This window comes from Pieris rapae, chromosome 18 (assembly GCF_905147795.1).
Source record: "Pieris rapae chromosome 18, ilPieRapa1.1, whole genome shotgun sequence".
In the NCBI taxonomy this organism is placed as follows: domain Eukaryota; kingdom Metazoa; phylum Arthropoda; class Insecta; order Lepidoptera; family Pieridae; genus Pieris; species Pieris rapae.
This window is the reverse complement of record NC_059526.1, coordinates 166,246-185,044: the sequence shown is the minus strand read 5'-3', so window position 1 is coordinate 185,044 and position 18,799 is coordinate 166,246. Positions and strand designations below refer to the sequence as shown.

The 18,799-nt window shown below is 34.0% G+C and overlaps 1 protein-coding gene across 2 annotated transcripts in view; it reads right to left on the bottom strand.

The window, feature by feature from the left end:
• Positions 1 to 18,799, bottom strand: part of LOC110999595 — a 170,559-nt gene that overhangs the window by 21,281 nt on the left and 130,479 nt on the right. The window contains exon 1 of one of the 2 annotated variants that reach the window (XM_022268728.2): positions 5,166 to 5,640. The exons of the other annotated variant lie outside the window; for it this stretch is intronic. Within the exon in view, the coding sequence (XP_022124420.2) occupies positions 5,166 to 5,208 (43 nt within the window). The 5' untranslated portion in view covers positions 5,209 to 5,640. Of the gene's footprint in view, positions 1 to 5,165; positions 5,641 to 18,799 lie in introns of those variants that run through there. 2 annotated transcript variants of the gene reach the window in all.

Here is an 18,799-nt window from a genome sequence, read left to right as displayed (position 1 = left end):
GTGCTGAAGGGCTAACGGAGGTTTTAAAATCATTTGGGAAAGATCTGAAAAGCGAAATAATGCATTCAACTGAGGAACTTTTGAAGAAAAAATTGGCGAATATAGAAAATAGGCTTTTACCTAAACAGTTAAAGTCGAAGTCGGACCAAACAGTAGTTGATCAATCGATAAAGACGTTGGATCTACAGACCTCACCGGAGGGAACTACACGCCCAGGTTGTTGGGCTAGTGTTGTTTCGAGGAAAGTAAATAAAAAGAAAGTGCAACATGAGGCGATCCCACCCAAAGGAGGGGCATTGCTCACTGTACCCCGGTCAGCAGCAGTACTAGTGACATTAGAAAAGGAAGCTGAGGAAAATGGTGTTACATATGCTGAGGTTATTAAGAAAGCAAGGAAGAGTGTAGCTTTACCTGAGTTAGGCATAAGTCACATAAACATCAGGCGGGCAGCTGCAGGTGGGCGTCTTATTGAAATAGAAGGCGAGGCATATAAAGAAAAGGCAGATTTACTCGCCAGTAAATTAAAAGCTGCGCTTCTTACAATGGCGAGAGTTAGTAGGCCAGAAAAAATGGTGTGTCTCAGGGTTAAAGGCCTTGACGATGCAGTTACTGCCGAGGACGTAGTTGCTGCCCTGTCGAAAAAGGCAAACTGCGCAGCAGATTTAATAAGGTGTAAAGACATTGAAAGGCGATACAGAATACGAAGTGTGCTTGTTCATTGCCCAGTTGCAATAGCAAAAATAATTCTGGAAGGAGAGTGCATAATAGGATGGAGTTTGGTGGAGGTAGTTCTTCTAAAATTACCCCCATTGCGCTGTTATAAATGTTTGGAATTAGGACACACACGGGCGTCATGCACATCCACGGAGGACCGTAGCAATGTGTGCTATAGGTGCGGAAAAGCGGGACACAAATCTGTCAGATGTGACGAAGCACCACATTGTGTTATATGTGCAAGCGAGAACATGGTGGCGAATCACGTGTTAGGTGCAAGAAATTGCAACCCTACTGCAAAGACTTCTCAGACGATGTCAATGTAATGGAAGATGGTTGCTACAGCAGCCAGTCATGGGGTCTCTTGGTAGAATGCTTACGCGAGCCCAAGTTATCCCAACAGTGACTTGATTGGTGGGAGGGGTTTAGTGGGTAGGGCTTTTAGAGCGAGTCCCACACTCTGTGCGGAAATGCATTCCCCTCAATAAACAAAAAAAAAAAAAAAAAGGGTCTCGATATTATTTATCACAACACAGTGTATGCTTTAAGACATTTTGATAATTTTATTACATTACAGAACGCTCAGTTATTCTATTTAATCGAAATGTAATATTCCTCGTGCTTTAACTAATGTCAAAACCATATTTGCTTCTGCATGTTTCTGCCCACCCCAGAAATCTTAAACGTATTGATCCCAAAATAGCACTAATGAAAACTGATTTCCATGAAGTAGGCCGCAATCAAAGGCTTAGGCTTTAAAATTTAATATTACCTGTTCGGTATTCAGCCTAACAGTTATTAACAAATTCCTGTCGGCCGTTGTCGACCATTTCGGCTAATATTCAGGAAATAATTAAAATTATGGTATTTAAGTCGACTGATGGGAATATTTCTGAAATATCACGTTAGTTTGTTCACCTAGAGTGGTTCGTGACTTATATTAAGTACTTACGTATACATATTAAATGTTTCTTTTTTATCTTTCTTTTTAACATACAAGCCAGAATCACTTTTGATTGGTGGAAAATGTGACTCAAAGAAATATAAACTTAAACTGTGACTAAAATAAATATCTGTGTAATAGCTTGGAACTGTATATATACAAATTATATTTAAACCTTTGTATCTATTGATATGACGAATTATAAATACTCCTCCTTCAACTTTAAATCTTTTCTCAATTAATAAATAATTTGAAAACGGCTCTAAGCATTCGTCAGTCAAAAGACAAAATACCTACCTCAAAGCCGTTCCCTTTCACATCAAATCTAATAACTGAGCATCCATTAACTTCTGAGTAGTGATTTCTCCAATTTAAGGATTAATAATTATATGAATTCAAGGAAATGTAAAAGAGTTTGTACTAAAATAGGCCTACACTTTCGTTATAAAAAAAAATGTAGTCTGTTATCTAGTCAATTTTAAATATAGACTAACTTTATATTTGTGCGGATAATATTGTTCAAAGCAGTTTTAGTTTACTATTTGAGAAGTGATGCCATCTGTACAAGCATTGCTTCGATTCTGAGGACATTTTGGGTACCTGACGAAAATATAAGTCATGAGGCTACCATGAGTCGCGAAAATTGAAAAACGTTTCGAGTAAATTACGGGAGCAGCGGATAAATTAAAGAATAATGAAAAAAGTGTTTACAGTATAAAATAAAAAATGTCTTAAAACGGAATCGAAGTCGTGTTTTCGAGTCACGTCTATGTAATTTCGTTTGTCACGGCTCGGGAGCACTTTCTATACACTACAATAGCACCACTTAAATATCGACCCACAGAAATACGATTTTCTATAAAAATATAATATCTATGCTTTGATTCATAATATCGACAAAATGAATATGAATTCAAGTATTAATAGTAAAGTTGTTTCATTTAAAAACATGAATATTGTGACAGTGTATGTATTTTCTGTGTAAATTGTTTTATTTCTGTTTTTAATTTAAAATGAGTTTTTTAATAGCAATTGAGACTGCCTGTAAAGAATGCAACGCCGGTTTATTAAAGGACTCTCTTTCAAAGGAAATGCATCTTGTTTACAATATTTTACTCTGTAGAGCTTTGTTTTAAATATTGAGAGAATCATTATTTTTATTCTAACTTTTAAAGGCTATTTAAAATGAATACGAATTAGTAGGTCATTCTATTTTAAAATATTTTGTTTTGCACATGTATCATGTACGGTGTTTGATAACCTAAGGGGCACCCGATACCCCGATTATCTCAGTTCTCTAAGTAGCAGAGATCCCCATTGGCAGCAACGAGAAATATGCTTAAACTAAATATAATTTATTAATATTAAAAATTATCAGGAATAGACACGTTCGGTAGTCACCTTCGACCACCCATCCATTTACAAACCTCAATAAACGTTGCATAATTAAGTACAGCGAATCTGGAATTCTCTTTTATTTTTTAATTATTTTAATTATTTTAATATTTTGCAATTTAACCATACATTGCGGTCGTGGCTCATAAGCATTATTTCGTTAAATTTTGTTGAATCAGTCAGGTTATTTAATTCATATTATAAAATGTTTGTATGCCGGACGCAATTTAAGTTTATCATATTCTACGGATACAGCCATAGATACAGGTTAAGCCAAGCAGAGATTATAATTTGAATAATATTATTTATTACGCATACCAACAAAGGTTGTGAACCCACGAATTGAACTAAATAACGGCCCGAATCGAGTTCAATCTCCGGACTTAATTAATTTCGAAGCATTAGATAAATACACGGTGTGATTTGCATATCTTTTTAAAATCTTATGACAGCGATAATTCGTTTATTTAGATCCACGCTTTAGGGCTGCTGTACATGAGATTTGACCATATATGGCCATTTATTTTAGCGAAAATTTCGTTTTAAAGCATGTGCTTGTAAGTATGTATAAAATACAGTACTGAGGAAGATGTAAAAGCATCTTAGTCTTAACATATGAGTGACGGATAATAGGTGATAATCTTTCTTGGGATCTTACATGAAAGCATTTCATTTAAAGGTTAAAACTCATCAAGGATTATGTTTTATATCATAAGATAGTAGCTTGTCTATATAATAACCCTTATACCACACTTCGTCAATAGACGGCCTTATGGATTTATATCTCGCCAAGTCGCGTTCATAACAACCATTAATTCCTAGTATAAAATTTTATTTGATCATAATTATTTGATTTTATCTACACCTACACCAAAGCCGAAATATGATATAGCATTATTTATTTTTTCCATTCTTTAAATAACTATACAACTGGTGGTTATAATTTAACAACGTAGATTACTTTGTGAATAACAAAATTAATTTGTTTCGAGAAAACTAATCAAAGAGAAATTTTAATTAACTGGAAAGTTTAAGCGTATCATTTCGCTTAGGTGAATAATTAATTATTACGAGTTTAAATGAGAATCAATATTTATATTATAAACATTACAATATGTACTCAGAGTAGCCGCGACTTGTCAAACGCTCGATTTGGTTTCAGAATGTTTTCTAGTCGGTATATTTACTTTTGATACACTATGGAGTCAATTTGTGTATTATTATTTTAAAACACCCTTATACAATCTATATTATTGTAACGTGAACTCAAAATAAAAACACAGCTCGTATAGGTGACAGACTGACAGATACAATAAATTAAAGACACCCATCATAGATCTCGATTCCACCATTCGGGATGATTATTAATCTTGTTTAACGGTCGAACGTCTGTCTTAAATAATTGTAGATATTCAGAGCCGTCAGGTTTGAAAGCTACTAAAATGCAGTGCTAATTGACATGAAACGGGGCCGACTCACGTATTTCTCCTAAATTCAGTTTGTAACGATGCGGGCCTCCTATATTGACTTTTAGATTATTTTAAACGACGTTATTTATCGCTTTTAAATATTACGTGTCGAATGACGCGACGCATTGAACTTATCTACTGCATTATAACTGGACTTGAGTGCTTTTAGCTTTTCCCTCAATAAAGTACGAGAATCGATCATTTTGATCGATAACTACCAGTAAAACGTTGTTAAGATGTTAAAGTGAGGTTGGTGATTTCGATATAACGGCATGTATTAAAAATCAAGGGTAATAACAATTAATTAGAAAAGGTTTTTATCGTACGAGCAGAATAAATACAACATGTACGAGATTGTTTTAATTACAAACACTGTCTTCCCCGCTTCGACATTCTAAACGCTGTAATAATAACTTATTTATTTTAATTTTATCTCTGCGCATAAACATTTTCTCCGCGACTTCAATTTACATGCACAGAGCACGCATTGTGCTCTCAAGATTTATGTACATGCGTCCGCTGCAATGAATGCAAATATCTGTTTCCCCACATCACTTCATATAAACCTATATTTATTCGAGACGGAGGTCGAGACTCCGACACTGCGATAATTCGTAACGAGAGCAAGTCCCATTTGTACTCACCTAAAACTACTAATATGAAACACAAACTAATGTACAAGATCATCAGGAATCTTTGGTAACTAAACTAAACTTATCACACACGACAATCATCGGTTGTCGATAATTTATATCACAGTACACATCACTAGCTACACGGTGTCGGCCGCACTGCGATCCCATCAGGCCATCACTAGGCGAACACAATATTTTTTGTCCTCGAATGCATACAGACAACTTTTTTCTTCACAACTAAAACTTTTAGTCATCGTCGTGAGCCGTTTCCTCTCGACAAAACTTTATCCATCACAGTTTAATTCACCACTCAGTCAATACAACAAACTTAGAAACGGATTAGTCACTCGAAATTATTGAATAAATGTAAAGACGATGATTTTGAAGTGGCGACTTGCACAGCTCCCACCCGCTCGACGTTTGGGGCACAACTGGCGTGAAGTTAGTCGCGATTGGTGAAGAAGCAAGAATGCGCGGCGCACAGTCGCTTCATCGGCCACGGTCGGCCGAATAGCCGTCGAAATCGGGGAGTCGGTGCGCCGCGGCCGTTCACTTAGCACAGACGGCCTTCCGAAAGCTGGCGGGTTGCATAACCAGTAAGATAGTCTTGCATTGTCGGTGGCGTCGCCCTCCGTCCTGGCCGCTTTCATTTCATGTTAGGTAGGTAGGTACGCATTGTCGAAATGCATTCTCCATACGGATTCCGATCGGCCGTCCCTTTCTAGCGTGCGTTCAAAGAAAACAGGTAAAGATGCCAACGGCGAGGGCCTAGCGACAAAACGAAACACATTTTGATCGAATAATTTGAGATGTAAAATTGACGTTATCAAAGTTCCCGTTAGGAGTGGCGAGCCACAAACCGCGGTCAATAGAACAATGCCTGATGAACGAAAAAAATGAATTTCCACGTACGAGCGCAATAAATTTCCATAATGACCACGTTTCGCTGCTTTTATTCGCATTTCGATTTGTATTGTTTGCGTTGTAATCGTTTAAATGAGTGTTGGCAAAATGGCGATTTTATTTAACACGCCAATTGGCAATTGGTTTAAATCCAGACTAAATTAATAGCGTAGAGATGGGAAACAAAAATAGCGCCGTTTATTCAAATTATCGGTCAATTTGAAAGGATAATTTACTGTTTAATAACTGCCTGCATAATATAATTTATCTGCATTTTGGAATACGCCATAAATGTTATTTCACGCTAAGTATTGGCTTTACTCACTGGGGTTAGCTTTTAAATTATAAGTACATAATTAAGAAACCTTAAAAAATTGTTTTTATTGATGATAAATTATCAAACACTTAAAAATTAGATAAAAGAACCTAATAATATTTGGAATTAAAAATTTCAGACATTTTGTACTCTATATTAACTACTTTAATACAATTACACACTAAATTCGAGCAAAAAAGGGTCGAAACTCGAAACGTGGGCCCGCCCCTAAACTGCAGATAACAAAAGAAATATTTTGTAGGCAAATGCGAGGGTATCTTCATCTATAAATTGTGCCGAATCCAGGACCGATATATTTGAAATACTTTGGGACACACTGAATATTAAACTTGTTGACGGGACAACAATTTCGCTTCACGTCTTAGTTAAGGAGATATATATACTCTTATCACTAAGACAAATAAATTGTATTCAATTAAATTCGAATTACGAAAATTGATACATCAGATATAACTTCTTAATTACAAAAGTTTTTTTAACTTCACCTCGAAGCCCTTAATCTAAGACTCAAAAAACCTAGACTATTCTTAATAATACCAATTTAGAAAAATTCAAGTAAAACAATATACAATTAATTTATTGATCCATCATTAACGTCGTCGTTAGAATTGTCCTTCAAACAAACAAATTAGGTATGCCATATCTACAAACATACGTATTTCGTACATAATATAAATTAACCTTACACGCTTCAGTTTAAGGAAAAATATCAGATGCTTTGGTTTTTTGCATCCCCAAATGAATAATTCTAGAACAACCGCTTATTATTATCAATATCTGTTAGAAATGGTCGTATCTTTCCTTTCACTTGGCTAGAGGACAAATCTTTGTTTTTAATTTATTTTATTATTTTTGATTACGCAAGATGTAATATGGAACATGGTGAAATGGTTGCAGCTCTTTACAAACTTTGTGTAAAAAAAAACTTGGCGATAAAAAAGAGTGGCGGAGAATTTATTGCCAGTTCTTCTCTTCCGTTCTACGCCCTTGACTTGAGAATTGGCAGTAAATGTACAATTAGAAGCATTTAAATTCATTAATATTCTTTATTTTGATGTTCATAAGTGTACATTATGTTACCAACATGAATAAATGATTTTTGATTTGATTTGATTTGATTTGATTTAGAATCATCAATATTATTTTAGCATATTTAATCCTGTAATACGATTAAGAGGTAAACTTTACAAGAAACAACAAACAACACTCTTGGTCTAAGTTCAAAAACAATTCCTTTGCCAGCCTTTTCCGACATAAAACTTTCTGTAAAAAATGTTGGGATGTTTACCCATTCATATAATAAAGAGTTTTCTTTTTAAAATAACTATTTGAAACCCTTTTTAAGACAATTTGCTGTGAGATAAAACCACAAAGCATTATCATTCCGAAAAACTTTCCTCTCAAAAATAAATACAACGCATTCTTCAATGCTTTTTTATATTCTTGTGACAAAATATGCTGAATATTCGTCTGCTCATGCAAATTTTCTTGAGCAATTCTACCAAGCACAGCGCAATATATTTACCTATTTATTGCATTTCTTTATGCAATATTGTTGAGTACAACGTTACATATATAGCAATACTATTTTATATTAACCTGAATTATTTATTTGAAGTTTCAGTGCTGCGAGATGGTGGGGATTGGTGTTTGGGTAATCGCATCGTAATCCAGCGAGATATTGACAAAGTTCTCGTTTTATAAAAAGCGAGATCACTCGTTCGGAACCATTTCGTTTTTTTAATATAAAACGCATAATGTCAAAAACATTGAATACGAATAATATCCGAAAACGATTTGCTTTTAATTCGTTGCGCATATTTTAACGCTTTCCAAATGGGATATTTTTTGTTTATAAATATTCAAAATAAGAATGGTTTTCGAACGTAAACGCAATTTATGCTACAATTAGTTAATTGGCTGTTATAAGATCAACAATTCAGTCTGGAATAATATGAATTATTAAGTTTTTTTAGTTGTGTTTAGAATTATAAAGCAAGTACATAATTCGATACATGTATATAATTATTGAAATACAATGCGCTTCTTTACACTAATTTCGAAAAGCATTTACACCACACTAACCACAGCTTCTAAACTCGCAAACGAGTTTCTTAGTCCTCGGGGGGCAAAAAGCAAAAAGTACAATAGCAGGTAGCGGTCCCTTGCCAATAGAATATCCATCCTAACGGGCATAAAATTAGCTTGCTCTACATGAAATCTGCGTGGCTAATCTAGCAGTGGGTTTTTATTATGATTTTAATTTTTTTATAGTCAATAGGTTTGACTTTGTACTTATTTACAAATTTTCACTTGAGTTTACGTACGAAGTAATTAGGATGCATTCATACCTTCCCTAATATAGGTCGAGAGACGATGCGTTTCAGACACATATAACATAGTTCATACATTTTATAAGTTTAATTAATTATGTATGTTACTAATTAGTCTTTCATGTGGTGAAACAGCTGAGCGCCTTTTGAGCGGCTTAGTTTCTACAATTTGGTTTGATTCATGAATATTTTTAGTTGTAATTTGAACTAAAGCAGACACAGAAGTGTGTGAAAATTTACGTAAAGTTAAATAGCTATAAAAATAAGAAACTTACAAGTATCTTAAGTTAATAAAGCAAGTTTTCTGTCCCGTCTAAACCTCATTAGCCTTTCCCTCCTAACCTTGTATGCGCGGTTCAAATTAAAAAAATTGCGAACGAGTTAAGCCTGTTATCAAGATTAATGATTCGCTCGTTTGATACACAGAGTTACACCTACCGCACAGTATATACAACGCCACAGTTGAGAAATCCGATGATCAAAAAATTATCTTTACTGTTATTCTTCTTGTGGTTTTTCTTGAAATAAAATCGGCAACAATCTTTCGAAATCTGTCCTTGTTCATTAGTAATCAATATTTAGTTCACTAATCTTTACTTTAATAAAATAGAAGAACTACAGATAAAATTAAGAAGTCACCATTAAAAAAACACACTAGACATTTAATTTAAAATTTTGAACCACTGTTGTAACTGGTAGACTATACGTATTGTGTGTCGGTACACCTGCGAGATGTTTATTAAAACAAGACCACTGAAGACAATCCCTGCGTTATACTTGATTTCTCAGGTAAAAACTCATTTTGTTCAGTATTTAATTACTATGTTATTTATTGAAAAGGCTTTAATTTATCTATTAATAATTCAATATTTGAACCAGACACAATTTAGCAATGTCTGCATAAAAAGGGCTAGGTGAAATCAGTAAAAAGTGCGACAAATAGATCATAAACCAACACAGACCATAGTGTACAATAAAAGTCAAAAATCATTTATTCATATAGGTAACAATATAGGTAAATAATGTACACATATGAACGTCAAAATAAAATATAGAACCTATCATTTAAACATAGTTTTGACTTTGTTTTTGATTCGAATCAGTGTTATCGTTTATATTGTGTCATTTTCCGAATGCATATTATTGTAATTGAGAAAGGTGTCATTTGCATTATTTTGATAAAAAGGAAAATAGAGTATCCCGTATCATTTTCCCTTTGTATCATCGCACTTTACATTTAGCAGATGTCTGAATCGCAGTATTTTTTTATAAATTGCGAATAATTGCAAAGTAAGCATGGCCGCACGCCATGGCCCATGAGCCACTCCATCTGCCGACCATCGCTGGCCACATGTCGTTCACCACTGCTGTATTAAACAGTTGTTATATATTTTAAAATGCCTATATGTCCCTATATAAAGCAAATTCAACATAGTTTATTGAAAAAAAAACATACTTTTGTAATGAGCTTATTCAATTAATATAACGGAATATTCTTGTTGCTAAAAATTATAGTAAGTAGTTGATTCAGTACCGCCTAAGAGTATGATAAGAGTATGAAAATGGCAAGAGAACGCAACAAGTGACTTTTTCGGATTGTAGTTCTTCTCTTGCGTATTCAACTGAAATCCAATCCAAGGGTTGCTTTACTCCGACAAAGGTAATTAAGTAATATTAGCCCAATATTTCTATCTCGAAACGAACATAACCATAAATATCGTTCTCAAAACACTTATCAGTTATCACGCTATCAAGTTTCGGTCATCCAATAAAAAACTCTCAAACAAATATAGAGTTACAAGCGACGAACCGTTTATTACTCACTAAACCTTGTCAAAATTACTTGGAATCGGGCGAAATTAGCCCGAATAAGTACCCATAAAGCCTAATAACGCTATTCGTAGACATTGACATCAATAAAGTAAGAACGAGTGGGTTTGCTAAGGCTTTATCCATACCGACGACGTTTTTATTGCAATTGTCGAACCAATTTTGACGTCCTATTAATTTCACAAGTACTGATATTAATGTATTAACAACAAGACATTATTTGTCTTATGAATAAAAATAACGAGGGATATGCGAACAGAACACGAACATGTCGGAGTGAGCCCTACGGCCCATTGGGCGAGCACGGGACTCGTCAAAATCAATATATTATATACGTACTTATTGCGCTAGGTGTATAATACTCCTTAAAGTAAACTCGTAAAAAATTGAATTAAAAAACAATTCACGAACTTTTCACCTTGCTGAGGTCGTTTTTTATTAACCTTCGAAGGTTTATGACTTCATTGAAAAAGGAATTGATTAAAATATTTTATAATCAGATCGTGACGGCCTCTCACAATACACTTTTTACTTGTTTGTAATTTATTAATCAATTATTTATTGCGCGTCACAAGTATTAATTATTTTTATCACATTAATGAAACGATTATTTCTTGTTAGAAAATAGGTAGTTCCCAGATTAATTCTTCAACCAAAACGCCGTTTACCCTCGATTTTACCCATCATAATAAATTGAAAGACCCGATAGCTGTCATGGCGCAACACAAGTGGTCAAATACTTGTATGGAAAGAAACCAATATTAACTAACTAAACGATTTATGAGAACGTCATTCCTAACCTTGTCATAAGCTTTCTAAAAGTCTATAAAGTATAGAAATTTCAGCTTTATTTCGCTTGTACGAGGACGTTGAGAGTATGTTTTAGGGAGGTTATTAACCACTCAGTTGAGAGGTCACCTGTGTCATAAATGTGATTGAATAGTCATCTGAGCAAGACTATTTTATTGCAATCTAAGCTTAACGACCTCTACTGGGATGTTATCTGGACCTGGAGGTCCGCGTGATTTAGGTATTTATAACGCATGTACAATTTCAGCGTTTATCAGGAGTGTTTGTATAAACACTCCTGATAAACAACGGTATTGCAAGGTTTTTGGTTGGGATTGTTTATGTCTATAATTAAGACAAGCCCCGCCCCGCAACATTACGCGCCTCTTTAATGACACTATCGGACGGGATTCATGTTGAGAAAACTTTCTTTAATTAAAATTCTTTGCTGCGAAACGATGTATATTTTTATTAATGCCATTTTTGTAGGAGACATGCAAATGCATATTATAAAAAAAATTTTATTTAAGTAAAATATTTTTGAAGTTAGTTTCTTGAGATCGCGACTTTCTCTAGGCGTCACCGATTACTGAATCGAAACATAGGAAGATAATACTATGCGTCACTTTACTTCTGCGTCATGGGTTTATGCTCGTTTAAAATAAGTTTGCATTTTTATTGTAAACGTTTAGAAATGGAAACCGCGCCCATTGCATTCACAATCACACAGTTTTTCCATAAAACAAATAGTTAAAGCCCATCGAACGATATTTCCTCGTGACCCATTGTTCATTGCTCGTTCAGTACATATGTATATGTTGTATATAGTGCAATCAGTGGTGGCGTGTGCGTAATGGGAAAGCTGGCCGCAAATTGCACCCATCTCAGTGCTAGGCCACGTCTATGACAACATATAATATTTATTATTTTGTGGCTACGTAGGTTCTTATATACATAGTTTTGATAATAAATTTTTTTTTTAGTATTGTGGCATTTTTATTTGCATATTTTAGTGGGATTACTTTAATTTATTTGTCTTTATTTGACTGTCATTGAAAAACGTTCCTTCAACTTTGACTAAAAGTAATTTAACATACAATATCAAAATAATAACTATTCCTTAAATATTGATGTAATAATAAAGGAGAGGCAAATTCAACGCAAGTAATGGTCACCCCGAGCAGGTGGGCATATCTGGACGATTTGCGGTCGGCTCGATGGTAATATGGCAATTTATGAAATTGTAACACCGCCCACAGGATATCGGAATTGATCTTGAAACTCACTCCTGTTAATCAATACGATTCAATTCCAACTTTAATGACAGTCAGGAGTCACTAGCATAGGGTTTTATATACTTTTTTTAGGAAGGCATTAGTCTATGACGACAACAGCAGAATATGTACATTAAAATTAATACATGGAGCTTGCATGTTTACTCTCAATGTAAGCCGATTGAAATTCTTTCTTGTGTATTCAAACTACGAAATGTGTGGCATTTCTGTTTTGCATTATATATTCCGAGACGCATCCGAACCGGTTACTTAAATGTCCCATTAAATATTTAATTAGTGGAGCCGGCGCGGGCCGCAATCTAGCAAATTGTAGTGTTTTATAACTATTAAAATAATTATAATAAGCTAATTTCCTCGGCCCTTGACTCGCTATAAGGCTGAAGAACGTATACAGGTAAACAAATTCATATTATGTTATTAGTGGTACGTACTATTCCTACCTGTTCAGCATATAAATAAAAACAACTTTGTGTTTTCACCTTTTCTTATCTTAATAACTCCAGTTCACACTCAGTGTAGTGCTCTGTGCTACGCTAACAATGAGGGGAAACACGAATTCATTACAACAGGTTATCTTTGTATGCTCAGGCTTTCGCGGAACATTCATCACTAAAGAGCATTACTTCAATTAAACCTATATAGTGACAAGACTAATAAAACATACATGTTTGGGATTTTAAAAAAAATATGTGCGTGTACTGGTGTACACACCTTTTTTAACCACCTTTTTTAGAAAAATGATATACTATATGCAACTTAACAGAAGGTTATTGTTATACTTTTTTTTATAAATTTTATTCGTATGTCTGTATATATATAGTATAGTATAATAATAATAAAACTGCAAACGATAAATTAAAAGCCGCCTGCGCGGCTTTAATTTAGCGGTATTAATAATAGCAGTAGTAATAAACAGACTAGGGTTAAAAACCGCCTTCACCGGGGAAGACGAGGACCTAGATAATAATATAATTATTACTATAACGGTATAATTATTTCGGTTACTGAAATATGAAATATATTGTTTAAATTCACATAATTTACGAAGTTATGAATTACATTTTCTTTTAAATAAATACAAGTTATTTGTAAACCTTAAAAATTTAGGACAAGTTCACAAATCACTTCAGTTTATATCTCCATAAGAACTCAATGTCTCATATCATATTGTTTGTGAAGTTTGACGCGTAACGGAAAAATGTGACAATCGATTTTTTTCCAACGCCGATAAAGAAGTTTCACTTCAAAAAGTACCACACAAACACACACATATACACATAGACTGTGTGAGTTATTTATGATTAACTCAATGGAGTGAGATCGGGTTGACTAGGCCTTGTACGTACATAACCTAACCTAACCAACTCCAGAAGTACCTGAGAGAAGGGCAAGTGAAAAGAACCCATAACCGAAAAGCATGGTAAATGTTATGAAAGTGCATGAAGCGAGTCAGGTATGTCAGCAGCATGTGGAGAACCGTGGAATCTCATAAATAATTTGACATTAAAAATAAATAAATGTCAGCACAAATACCTATTGTAAGTAAGCAATACACAGAAGTTAAAAAAGGATTTAAAAAATGTTTACAAGTCGTACGCTATGAATAAGCCGACGACCTTTTTGGATTAAGTAAATTGACAATTTCAATATCCGAATTATTGTGTAATTCTCTTTAAAATCTAATTTCATCGTTAACCAAATCATATAAAGGTATATTAAGTAGAGCTTCGCAACAAACGCGAGCGAACAATCCTTGCATTTCATTTCACTCCTACTGTGTCGGGTCCAATGTAGCTTAAGGGGGGCTATACATGAGGGGAATTTATTTTCTCCATCTCTGCTTCTTCGAAACCAAATAACGTTGGCCATAGGCATAAAAATCTCTAATCTTGAAGCCTTGTTGTATGTACAAAAAAACTTAAACGATTTTGAAACAAATGGTGACTTTCACCAGTATAATACGCGTAATAAAACTAATTTGAGTGTGCGACCAACCAGGCTCCAGAAGATAAACCACTCCTTATATGGAAATTGTATTCGGTTTTACAAGAAACTCCCAAGCGAAATTAGGGAACTATCAGTAAATAAATTCAAAGCCCTTGTTAAAAGTAAATTAATTAAGAAAGCTTCTTATAAATGTGACGAATACTTAAATGATCCTAATCCTTGGGATTGATTTGCTCCAGTTCAAACAATTTGTATTAAAAACTTGGCGATTGAAAAGAGTGGCGGAAAGTTTCTTGCCAGTTCTTCTTACCCGCTCTACGCCCTTGACTTGCGAACTGGTTGTAAATATAAATTTAAATTGTTTTTTTGACGTACATACGTGTACATGTTTACCTATATGAATAAAGATATTTTGAGTTTGAGTTTGAAACCAAAATCCGTAATTTTCTATTATTTAAGTTGAGAAGTTTAAAGTTAGATGCATTACATTAACTTACCAATACTTGTTATTATTACTTTTACATCTGGATCTATATGTTAAATACATTGCCTCGATTACTTTTTACAAGTAAGTATACCTTTTGTACACATAGTAAATATGTTTTAAAGTCTTAGTGTTTGCGTTTATCCGCTCGCGTCGATAAGGACTTACAAATTTTAAATCTATCCGTTTTTATTTTTTCTCCCTGGAAATTCGAATATTCGCTGTATCGAGTTGAATTAATTAAATTTATCAAGAGTTTCGTTCGCTGCCCTTTATTGCATAATAAAACTTTTAACGTTTACAATTTTGTAGGAATTTAAAACGCCACTCGGAAAGAGGTGTTCATTCCATAATTGCTTATTGTTTACATATTTTTCCCGCTCACTATTAACCCATTTTCCCCTACGGGACTAAGAGTTTCAATGAGTAAAAATACTTGAATTGATAAAAGCGGCCGTTCAACGAGTCATTTAACCCCACTTCTTCACTTTTGGGAGTAATTACGCCAATTTTCGTAATTAATACTGAAAATAGCGTCCAATTAATTGAATTTTAATTAAAAGAATGGCAAAATTACATTTCATGGAATTTCACATCTTGATAAAACAAATTCGAATATATTTGGTATTTTCCTTTTAATTGAAGCTGTGAAATATAATATTTTCAAAAACGTTTGTGAATCGAAATCCACTGACACGTCTGTTCTGGGCTAACTCTGTTCATTTATATATTTATTATATGTATTTATATACTCTGTTTCATCGTAAGAAAATTATTATGAATAAATTTGATTACTATTGAGCCTGTGTTTAAAGAACAACATAGTTAATATCTATTATTCAATCTAGTTAATCAATATAAATAAACCGATTTATAGATTGACGCTAAATGACGCCTTTCCATTCAAACGTAAGGGTGATAAATATTATTGTCATAACATTACAACTCAAAGTCGTTCAAAGCGTTATCCGAAAATATTCAACAACCATACATTTTCTCTTTAAATGTAACTTTCGAAAGTCAGAAAAAGTCCAGACAGACCTAAAACTTCTAAAAGTTCTCGGGCATTCCTGTCCAAAAAATAAAAATACGACCCCTGTCTCATTTTATACAGAAAGAGTTGCCAATTGAAAAAAGAAGATACTAATCTAACTCTTTTTGGTTGTGCAGTTGCCAATGAGTTTGGGAAGGACAATGCCCTAATTGGTCGTTTTACAGGGCAGCATCGACACGGGTAGGATATTAGCTTTTAGATAGGTCAAAACGGTAGCTTTTTCTTACTTGGTACGCATTTTTTACATTTCAGATAGTTCTAGTCCTGGAACAGGGTTGCTAACTATTTTTGCAGAGGATACCTACGGACCAGAATCAACTTTAAATGTTCTATTAAGTAAATGTTTAATGCTTTTTATTACATGGCTTTCGTAACTCACAACCTTTGTACAAAATATAAGACAAGTTAATCAAATTAAGCCATATAAAGAGGGTTTAAACTTGAAATTAACATGTGACCCTAAGAATGGCTCACATAATTAAATTATACGATGACATAGCAGTTTCGTCCGAGACTTGGCTTCTTTCACGGGACCAACCAACATACGATAGGTTTAACTTACACTAGATTCAAATACATCCTCTTAACGTAAGAAGGCAAAAATATATAAACTAGCTGGTATAGTTAAAATATCACAGGAATATAGAGGTATATCATTTTAAATTTATCTATATGTTTGAAACTTCAAGGTGTGAAGTGGAAACTGAATTTGATGCGGCTGAAGTTGTACTTTGATATAACTTTATGCTGCCTAAAAGCCTCTTCTTGTAGGATATTGCAATACGGTCGCTAGCTTTTATATGGTTCTGTCGCAAAGTAGATATTTGGCAATAGTAGAAATTTTATGTTTGAGGAATAAGATATTAAAAAAAACAAAGAAACAGTGTTGGCATATAAGAACAATAGCACCGTATGTTACCAGCAAGTTATTTGATTTGTCTTGTCCTTATTGTATCAGATAAATGGACAAATTTGTATGAATTATCAATGTTTGTGGCGCACGCGGAAAATAACAAATGTCTCAGACTTTCCTCCTACTTCGATTTTGTTCCCTTTAGAGTAGAGACTCTTGAGCCGAGGGGTTCAAATGCACAGGCGCTTATTAAAGTAAATTATAAAAATAGCTTATTAAAAAGTTTATTTGCTGCGTCTGCGTGGGAGATAGAACCCATGACCCTTGAGCTGGTGCATTCCCCGCTCAACGTATATAAGTATCGCAAATAATATAATACAGCGAAGAAATGCTGCCAGCGTTAAAGTTTATTTTACACGAATTAGTTTTGTTTAATTACTAAACTAATTTGCATATTCTTATCTTATAACTTATATCTTCCATTTTCTGAAAGTCTAGCGTTTCCAATATCACATCTATAAAAGAAAACATTGAGCATATATGTAAAAGTGTTTTTATAGAATTAATTTACTTACCTTTAGTAGTTCCTTTTGTCAGACATGAAAAGTAAAGAATTCTAATAATTTCAAATACATATATATATACTAAAGGGCACTTTATTTCTGCTCAGCATTTATTGTTTATGTTCGTGTGAGGTATGTCAATATTATTAAAGAAAGTTCGAATCCCGGGAAAACGATCCATGTTTTCTATACAAAAAAACTTTGTGCTTGTTACCGATTCAACGCCTATCAAGTGAACGACGACGTTGACGCACTGTGCAACACTCATTTAACTTGATTATTATTTTTTAAAAACCGCATTTATGCCTAAAAATAACAGTTGATTATTAAAGTTTCTCTCTATCTTACACATATCCCATAGAAGCATTTTTCCCGCAGTAAAAATCTTGAAATATCATATGTTTAAGTCAAGAAATGGAAAAAGGCGCCCGACAGCTGCATGCTTGGGCGATTCAAGAACTGGTTTATGTGTTGATTAGTAAATTTACAAAGTATATTTTATTTATTTATTTCCTGAAAGTATGTGGAGTACCAAGAAAAAGACAGAGATGGGGAGGTGAAATAAAGGTGAGAGCCAAGAGCCCGTGGAGCCGGAAACCCAAGACAGGGACGTACACCATTTTTAACGTCAAAACTTACCGATAAAAATGTAGGTATTAACAATATTATACGTGTCTAAATAGAGGCTAAACATGGCTTAGTACAGTAAGTAAACGCACAGTAAGGCTAGGGTATCGGCAACGCGATGCATCAAAGTAATGTTATTCTAAACCTTCTCTACCTGACTGGCCGGAGACGCGGCCTGCGCAAACACATTATGTACACACACAAATACACTGTACACCAACCAGCATATAAAATCACACATAAAATGCTTACCATAAACTAACAAACAGCCTTCACAGATTTAATTCAATTCAATATAGAGTATACAATGTAAGTGTAGTTTTGCTTTTAATTCTTAATACCACTAGGTAGCATTTGCCGACGGTTTCGATCTGTAGGAGCGTTTTGAGATTTGTGTCTGCTAGTGTATTGGAGAAGGCATGGTCGCATCAAATTATACGCATCACTTGACGTCCTCGATTTTAAGAGCTTATTTGTTTTTTATTTACTCAGCGACCATTCTTCAAAAATATCCATATTGACTGTTAATGTCGGTCTCGGGTTGATAAAACCTATATTTGCTTACTTTAACGTTTAAGAAATGTCAACGAGTTTTGGGCATAAGTGTATTGTAGTGTACACATGTTTA